The 10282-nt window shown below is 33.4% G+C and overlaps 1 protein-coding gene across 1 annotated transcript; it reads left to right on the plus strand.

Annotated features, from left to right (window-relative positions):
- The first annotated feature begins 7272 nt into the window (after positions 1 to 7272).
- On the plus strand, positions 7273 to 8698 carry LOC104603354 (uncharacterized protein At2g39795, mitochondrial). The gene is made up of 3 exons (XM_010267370.3): positions 7273 to 7728; positions 7829 to 8157; positions 8256 to 8698. Exons 1-3 carry the CDS (start codon positions 7417 to 7419, stop codon positions 8413 to 8415), a joined length of 801 nt encoding a protein of 266 aa, XP_010265672.1. The 5' UTR covers positions 7273 to 7416; the 3' UTR covers positions 8416 to 8698.
- Positions 8699 to 10282: the final 1584 nt, after the last annotated feature.

The following is a 10282-nucleotide window of genomic DNA, read 5'->3' on the forward strand; positions in this document are numbered from 1 at the left end:
TATTTTTCTTGTTTGTTTTATTGTGAAGTACAAGATCGCAGATGATTTCAAATCTCAAAATCGAGGACATGCGTCAGATTGAAACAGTGTGACCCCAGTGGAAAAGGAAGATAGAGAGAGAATTGTGAGACGAAATCGTGGCTTATTAGAACTGAGTTCAGATACCACAACACATTGCTGGCCACGTTCATACAACCAAACATCGGGGACATCTCTTGCACTTTATATTGCCAATGTTCCTTAGGCTGTGTGAACGTGGCCAGACTTGTTATTATCTCAATTTCCCTGATACACTGTCAATCTCCTCCCAGACAGTCGGAACTTTGTTGCCAATCCTTGTTTCAACTTGAACCAAGGTCAGATTTGAAACTTAAGTTTATCTACAATTTAGATAAATTCTATAAAACAGGTGTAAGGCCAGTTATGTTGTACGGGGAAGAGTGTTGGGCAGTCAAGAAATATGTCTAAAAACTTAATGTGGCAGAAATGCTAATGGTAAGATAGATGAGTGGAAAAATTAAAAAGGGTAGAATTAAGAATAAAATTATTCATAGGAATCTAGAAGTAGCTCCAATAGGTAATAAAATGAGAGAGAGAGCGGAGTAAAATGGTATGGGCACATGCATGGAAGACCACCAACTGTGTTAGTTAGAAGTGATTTTTTATACATTTAAGGGGCTAGAAGAAATTGAAGTACACCAAAAAGGGCATGGGTAGTAGTAAGTAATGATTTAAGCACTAACAATGCAACAATGGATATGGCCTTAAATAGAATGGATTGACAAAACCGGGTTCATGTAGCGGACCCAATATAGTTGGGACAAGGCTTGGACGATGACTTCTAATTTTGTCATGGTGGGTATTTTTGTCTAAGATTTATTAATGTATTATTTTGATAATGATAAATATTGTAAATGAAAATAGCTTAGAAAATCATGGTTTTAAAAACTCACCCGAAAATGAAACCGTTCTAGCTACCAGTTCCCGGGTCAGCAGTTCAACCGTCTGGGTCGAACGGTTTGCATATTAGGGCAAATGTTTATATGAGATTTGCCCTAATATGCAAACCTCATGTAAGAAAGAAGAGATGTCAGCTGAGAAAAGCCAGGTTCGGCTGATAAAGTAAAAAAGAAAGAAGGAAAGAAAGGAGGAAAGGAGAGAAGGGGGGAAGAAGGAAGAGGATTTGATGCTCACCGACAATGATAGCAGCGATGACGACAACAAGCGCGGTGGCAATAGATGCAGATCTGAGATCTGAGTTCTCTTTAGTCTAAACACCTGTAGTTCTTCTTCTCCTCTTCTTCTTCTTCTTCTTCTTCTTCTTCTTCTCAGATTGCAGATCTGAGTTCGTGCCTTAGATTGGACCTCAGATCTGAGTTCTACAACATTATATAACGAACCGCTGGCCGGGTCAAATGAGTCGACGGTTCAATCACATGGGTCAGCGGTTTTCTGACGAAGTCAATGGTTTTTTACCCAAGAACAGGTTAGGGATGAAACGGAACTGGTTGCTTGGACGGTTTCCAGGCCGAATGTTCCGATCGTCTGGGTCAACGACGGCTCAAAACATTGTAGAAAATCGTAATATCTTAGTGTAATTAAACTATGACATCAACCTGTTGAGTGTTAAGGTCATTGAGTCGTGGGTCGAATAGTCCAGTCTTTTGAATCAACCTCGTAGCTGTTTAATTAAAAAAAATAAAAAATGAAAATTTTCTAACATGATTGCATATAAAGGTTTTGAGTCTTTTGGCCAAGTAAATGACTTAGAAAACCATTGAACTTGATATGTGAATGGTCCAACCATTCGGCATGATCTGAGTCATACATTATCATTTAATGGGTTAATTGCTGAAATCTCCCTCAAAAGTTTAGTAATTGCAATCACCTCAGTTGAAACTTTTGACAAAGTTACAAATGGGTTTCCCCTGGTAGAATCCTCTAACAAGGGACATGAAAATGTGCAAAATACCTATACAGTTACTATTGTTTTTACAAAAATACAATATAAACTTCATGAATAACAACAATAAAAAAAAAGTTTAAAGTTGCATCTTTACCTTTGAGTGATTGATATGAAAGGTAAATTTGAAAAATAAATCAATTTCAGAAAATAGACCGAAAGGGCTTGGGGTAGTGATTGATATAAAAATAAAATTTGAAAAATAAACATTTTGGTCAAAGCAATTGCATTGATATTTTGGACATATTCAGAGATTCTAAATGAGAAAATTTAGTTGCAACTGTATCAAAAAAATTAGATGAGATGATTGCAATTACCACAGTCAAAAACTTCGATGAAAACAATTTTTTAGGCCAGCTCCAAGAATGGAATCTCATGGGCATAGAAAATCATTTTACAAAACTGGGGATTTACAAAGGACCTTTATAGACCTTGGGCATGCAAAGGAGACAAGTTGTGTTTTGGGTGGACGGCTGGGCCTTACAACAGCCCCTGCCCTCCAAGATAATGCCAAAAGTCAAGCGAAATAATAATTTAAATGAGAAGGCGCAGCAGGTGGATGGGATGTTCACTGTTAAATCAGCTGTTTGTTCGATATCAAAAAACTCAGAATTGACGAAGATATAAGCCATGTATGAGATCTAAAAGCTAATTTAAATCCTAATGATGTGCTTGGTAATCTACCTCCTAAGATATAAGCCATGTATCAAAATTTAACAAATTTTGTAAAATTCCTTTAGAATTTTCCCTCAGTTTTCTTTTTCTCTTTTATTCTATCAGACCAAATATAGCCTAAAGATAAAGATCTTTTTTTTTTTATGGCTCTTAGGAGGTAGATTACCTATATCCTACCTAGTTCATTGGCACAATGTTGATCCCATCTGCTCATCATGTTGAGAAAAGGAAAACACAGCACAAATTCATGAAATTGCACTATTGCACAACATATTTGGATGGTATGGAAGATAACTATTTAGGCTCAAGAAAAGAGGAATCAATGATTAAGGACCGGTGGATGGGATTGACATTCACGAGAAAAGTGAGGAAAACAAAGGACAGAAGTTGCATTCCTCCCGTGGGCAATATGAAAGAGCAGAAAGAACTTACAGTTTCAAATGAAGGAGAGCAACTGGGGTGTAAATTGAATTCATTAAGGTTCCATCAGTATTTTTAAACTGTTGTTGGCCCGGATGTTTGGACCGTTCGGCCTAAGAATCGTCTAGGCAACCAGTTCCGTTTTACCTCAAACCTGATCTCTAGCTAAAAATCGCTGAATTGGTCAATGACCCATTGACTTGGGTGACCAAACCATCAATCCGTTTGACCCATTCAACGTTTTTTTTACCTTTTTAATTTTAATTAGTTTTTTTAACTTTTTTTAATTTTTTGTCAGAACAGGCCATCTATTCGAACCAAACAGTTGAACCATTAACCTGAAAACTGGTGGCCAAAATAGTTCCAATTCCAAATCAGTTTTTAAAACATTAGAATGGATTACTCCTACCCACTTAGAAACCAAGATTAATTTTGAAATCTCAGTAAGGGGATAATGGATTTGCAGCGATTTGCGATTAGCAACACAAACTTTGTGATTGTGTAGTAAAGGCAAATTTTGCAGGACAAACTAATCAACTTTACTTTTATCCTGGAAATATTTGTAGGACATTAACCTATTCATTTGTTAAATTGATACATTTGGACATGAAAATGTGATAATATTATAAGTACACAATAAGAAAAACAAATGTTAGATGGTGCTTGAAGTATATTCTCTCTCTGGTGTGAGCTTTCTGACAATATTCCATGGCGCATTGAGAGTATATTCTCCGATTTATTTAACCTATTTTAATCAATTTTATGAGTATTCGATTGTTTATGTAGCTAGGGCTATGAACATAGCAGCCCATGTATATATATATAAACACAAATACAGCAGTTTAGAAAATTTCTCCTTTTTTTATATTTTTTTTTATTTCATGTCATTTTTGAAGCAACTGATGAGATGTTCTTCCTTCCCATAAAAAAATTACCTAAAATTTCTCTCACACACACACGTTCCCAATAACCTAAATAATATCCTCTCCTAAAATTTCTCCTAAGCTACCCCCACACTATTCTCCACTTACTCCTAAATTATCTCTACGTCCTATTTATCCTCTTCCCCACTTTTTATCTATATCTATGAGAAGAAAGTTTGATTTAAAAAAATTAAAAACTATTTAAATGTTCTAACTAAATTACATAATAACATTAAAATATTTATTAAAAACACAAAATAATAATTATAATAGATTTACTAATAGCCATATTATTAATACTCTTATATTTTACTTTTTATCTATATCTATCTAAATAAAGTTTGAATTAAAAAATTATTTAAATTAAATATTCTAACAAAATTATATAATAACATTAAAATATTTATTAAAAACACAAAAAATAACTATAAATAATAGATTTAATAATAGTCAAATTATTAATAATTTTGTATTTTACAAAATCCATCATGAAATTATGTACTAATAATATAAGTTATGATTTTCCGGTTTATTCAATTTAAATGTTATTCAAATAATACAAATTTAACATTAAAAAAATAAAATATCATTTAAATATTTCAATAACTAAATATCTTAAATAAAAAGCATTAAAATAGTTAAATAATTATATAAAATATTTAATATTATGTAATAAAATTAAAATAAATAAAATTGAAATAACAGAAAAGTTTAAATATTTATATATTTTTTTAAATATTTCTATACCTAAATATTGCAAATAACGAAATATTTAACATAACTAGCTTTTAAATAGTTAAAATAATGAAATTATGTAAGGAATTTTAAAAATTTATAAAAATAGAAAAATAATTATAACTTATAACATAATATTCAATTTAATATTTTAAAATTTAAATAATATTATCTAAATAACTGAACAATATTTTAAAGAACTAATTTCAATTATAGAAATTAATAATTCTAGAAAATAACTATCAAAAAATTAATATTTACTAATAATAATTTTAAAATCTTAATCTATATTTATTATATATTATATATACTAAAATTAATAATTGTTATAGTTTCAGTAATTATTTATTGTTTTTTGTGATAAATGTATTTTCAATAATTATGTATAAACCTATTTTCGTTTTGTTATTTAACAAAAACATTTTCAGTAATTATTGGAGATTAAACTACTACTACTTAACTTTTTAAATTTAATTTATTGTACTTTTATTATTATTTTATTGATTAATATTTTTAGAGATTAAACTATTATTTGAGATTACACTATTTATTGACTAATTTAATATATTTTTAGTATTTTTATTAGTTATTTGTTGTATTTTCTTTGTCAATATATTTTCAATAATTGTGCATTTTTTCTATAAATTTTCAATAATTATTAGGGATTAAACTATTGTTATTTATTAGATAATAAATTATTAATTTAGGTGAAATTAGGAGTGTTTGGTTGGTTCAGTTTAATTGTAAGTTGTGTGGCCAGCCAAATTGACTTGGTTAGGTTGGGGAGTTGGTCACCCGAAACCAATTTACCATTAGTGAAAACAAGCCTACTCAGGTTGTATCGGTTTAGGCCGATTTTTGGTTTGGCCAATCGGTTCAAAATATTTAAACTTAAAAAATTAAAGTTATGATATAAAATATTTTAGACTAAGAAATATGAGAAATTTTCCACTTTCCCGCATTAAAAAAATATATTAAAAATATAAAAGATTAATATATATCTATGGTAAAGTCATTTGACTTTGGTCGATTTACAAATGGGCAAATCAAAACTGATCCAACCTGGTCAGGTTGGGAAATTGTTGAACCAAAAGCAACCGAAAATACTAGAAAACCAACCAAGTAGGATTGTATAGGCTGGGTTGGTCGATTTCATCAGTTTAATGAACAACCTTAGTTGAAAATAATTATTGTTATTTTTATATTATAAAAATTATTAAAAATAATATATAAAATATAAATAATTATTAATTATTTAAAATTTTAAAAATATAAAGAAATGTCTACTCTTATGTATTTTTAGGGTTCAACTATGATATGGAAAAGATAAGATATTAAAAAAACATTTGACCAGTCAACTAAATTCATAAATGTAATAGCCAAAATTAGGTGTTATTTATCAAAATTCATGAATAAGTTTTAATTGATCAAAACTCTTTCCATACCGTACCTTTTCTGCATTATAGATTGCTTAACAAATCCCATGAGTCGCATGGCTCTCCGCTAACATCTCAATTCCTAAGCACGCGCTTTCAAATAATTTGGATTAACTGATCGCAATGGCTGTTCAGCTGGCTGCAAAACCAATGATAATATTCCATGCAAGTAATGAATTCATCATGGCCCCACTGTGAGAGATGTGGATTCCATGTATTCTGTTAGTGGCATGGAAAATAATCATTGGTTACACAGGACAAAGCCCGCTTACAACTATTGCATTCATCTAATCCTTCATCGTTTGCAACACCGTCAATATTGATTGGCTGCACTGACTTATTACTTATCTACTTCTAAAAAGTATTTCACCAGAAAGTTGATTTCTCATTTCAGTGTAAGTATTTTTGAGCTTATTGGATTTTTCACCAAATATTGCTTCTCGACTTTTCATACGTATGGGTTTGCAATGCTAGAAGGCGATGCATTAATGCCCTCCCGAACAGGCACTATCACATCTCCAAGAGACTTACCTTTAACTGAGTGGATTTGAGCTGAATGGAATTGCCTATTGGGTACAAAAAAAAACAAAAAGGCTCTGGGATATCATTGTAGATTTATAATATATGAACATAATTATGCAGTCGGTTCGGGTCTTATTCGGTTCAAAACAGTGAAAACCCATCCCAAAACCCAATTGTATAATGCGGATCGGTTTGGATCAGTTCTATCGGATCCATCAAACCGATTGACAGCCCCCCACCTTTGAAATCTAAAAGGGTCTCGAGCATATAAGAGTAACTTTTGGGGTTTAATATTAATAAAAATACTAAAATTAGATTAATTTTTAAAAAATAATATTAATAAAAAGCAAAAACACCGTTTATCTTCTTCTCATTTATTCATCAGAACCGCCGTCCGCCGCCGCCGCCACCGCCCATTTCCGGCAATATTTTCGGAAGCGGAGGCGTAGGTGGGCGGAGGTAGCGGCGTTGGACAAAGAAATCACCAGCGCCGCCACCGCCACCACCGCCTCCGCCACTTCTGGGTCTCCGGCTACCTTCGGCAATATTGCTGGAGGAGACGGAGGTGGGCGGTGGTGAGTGGTGACGGGCGGCGGGCGGCGGCTCTAATGAATAAATGGGAAGAAGAAAATGAACAATATTTTTGCTCTTTATAGATATTATTTTTAAAATATTAATCTATTTTTTAAATTTTATTAAATATATTCCTTTTATTGATATTAAACCTAAAAGTTGCCCTTATATGCTATTATCCCAATCTAAAACCCTCCTTCGCACGCGCATGCAGAAGAATTACAGACTCATGGCCCGCCTTGTTCAGGTGGCGCGAAGAATTTTCCTCTTCAAATCTTCATCTTCGTGCTCTCAAGCCCTAATCTCAAGACTACAGCCAAATCCTCATCCAATCGAGAAACCCTTATGTAGTTCTGTTAAGCAGGTCCTGCGCACACGAAATTACATCAATGAGATGCGTCACTCCGCCGTCGATGCGAACATACTGAGAATGCTTCGCTCTGAAATTCAGTACGAGTACGAATATTCTCGTCCCCAAAAGGTGTCAGTTTTCTCATCTCTCACTGAATTGGGTTCATCGATTAATTAGTTGATGTTCTTCTATCATACTTCTGAGTTCTATATCATTTTTGTGAATAAAGCCTGCTACGGAAGTCTATTCGTTCATTGTGGAGGACCGGCCGGGGGAACAGTGGATTAGACTGAGAGGTAAATGTGAAGACGAGGGAGAGATTAAGATTGAGGCTACGATGTTTGATGAGTCTATTTCTGTTCGCAAATCCGGATATGATGCCAAAGGGGAGGATGTGCAGCCTCACATCAATGTGATTGTTGATATTTCCAAGGGGGAGGGTAGTGATGTGATGGAGTTTGTCTGCATGGCGTGGTCGGATTATTTGGAGATTCAGAGAGTTTTCATGCTTCAGCGTGATGGAATACCTGCAAGATCTTACGTGGGACGCAATTTTAAGTATGACATTGTTTGATTTTAATTTTCTTCGTTATGATTTATGAATGTTTGGTGTAGTTTCTGCATTCTAATTGAATGGTGTTCGATTTTCTTTCCAGGAAATTGAGTGAGGATCTTCAGGATGCACTCCAGGAATTCTTGGAGGCGAGGGGGGTAAATGATGAACTTGCTGTTTTCTTGCATGAATATATGATTAACAAAGATAAAACTGAGCTTATCCGATGGATGGGAACTGCTAAATCTTTTATTGAGAAGTAAATGTATTTGTTAGTCAATGTGGTCTTGCATTCTTCTTTCCTATCATTTTTGTAGATTGGTTGTTAGATATCATTGCTGAAAACTGTATTTTGCAGTTATCAGTATGCTTGTGTCATTCTCCATATCAGGTGCCTATAATGTTAAAGGAAGCACACGATTGGTAATGTCAGAAGTTGATATTAAAATAGTGAATGAAATGAAGCCACTGTAAACATATTATATGCAATTGTGCATTTCTAAGGTGTCCTTAAATCCATTATTAATGTCTAAATGGGTTTCTTCCCCTGATTATTTGTGATTGGACATGGAGCTTGAATGATTGTGCTGCCATCTTTATTGTCCTCAAGATATCCATTTTTTAGAACTATTAGCATTAAGCCATCAACCACTTAGCAATGAAAGTGATATTCTTTCAGAACCTGGGTCTTCAAAATGTGAGTAAAACTTATGTCTTTTTTTTTTTCCATTTTCTGTCATGATGTAATAATTGCACATCTGAGTGGTATACTGGTATTGCATTCACTATTGCCATAGTTACTCCATTAGTCTCACATGTGAAATTGATCAGGAAACAAGCACTGCAGTTCTCATGCAGTCCTAAAAGTTTGACTATGTCTACCTTCTCCATGTGGGATAAGGCTTGGATGATGATGATGTTGGCTACCTTCTTCACAACTTCAGATGACATTCTCAACCCAATGCTATAAATCTTTGCTTTTCCTGTATTTTTTGATTCTTGAAGGCGTTGATTTTCCCCCTTCTTTCACTTTAACATGCCATAGTCAAATAAACATTCCCAACAGTTGTCCAGCCTAGGCCCATTTGATTGGTTATGCTGTGTAATAAACTAATAATGGTTGTCATGGGATATCAAGTTACTAACCATAAATGAGGTAAATATGCATCTTGAAGATGTTAAGACATTGAACATATATGGAAAATGCTGATTTGACAATCTTCGTTATTTTTTTTTTCTTTTGATTGTCAGAAAAATTAATTGTATTTTATTGGATTTTAAATAAGATTAGTACAACTTGATGACATGAAAGTCATCCCCAAGCTATCATAATCAAAGTTACATGGAAGCCCATACCCCTTGTTTGGCAAGGAAGTCAGCTAACCCATTTGCACTCCTTACCCACTTGAATTCTGCATTTATATCCTTCACATGTCTTTCCACTTCACTTCCCTTAAAACATGTTTGAGAGTCCATGGGATATGTCTGTTGTAATTTTCTCATGAGATGACATTCTTCATTACTTAATGCAACTATCTATGATCTTTTCTAGATTAATGGTTAGAAAGCAGAATACACCATTGGACCTCCTCTTGTAAATGCCTAATTGATTCATCCATAACTAATACAAAAAAGGGCTAAGCACCATCTGTTGGTGCAAACCTACTGCCATGCTGTTGAATGTTGAACCTTTAGGATGTTCTATCAATATTTGTTTATTGTGATCTTTCATAGTAATATCAATTTCTTTTGAAGTATCTTATTGGTAGATTTGCAGCGAGCCAAGTAGATTTTCTGCTTTTCTTATTTTGAAGATATAATAAGCCCCTCTTCATTAAGTGGACTCCTCCACTTATCAAATTTCTCCAACTCTACTGTGCTATCAGTTTTGGACCATGGATTACAGCCATAATTTCAGCTCTCAAAGAATTACCAAATCCCACAGAACCAGAGAAAACTGATTACAACCACTTAACAGGTGCTAAGGTAGCACCTCTCAAACAAGCAATCCAGCTTAACAAGATCCTTCCTTCTTCTATCTTTTTTCCTTTTTGATAGTAAGAAAAAAATATTAGAAGGAAGAAAAAAACTGATTACAACCACTTAACAGGTGCTAAGATAGCACCTCTC

Source organism: Nelumbo nucifera, chromosome 2 (assembly GCF_055504915.1).
Source record: "Nelumbo nucifera cultivar China Antique chromosome 2, China Antique-T2T, whole genome shotgun sequence".
Classification (NCBI taxonomy): domain Eukaryota; kingdom Viridiplantae; phylum Streptophyta; class Magnoliopsida; order Proteales; family Nelumbonaceae; genus Nelumbo; species Nelumbo nucifera.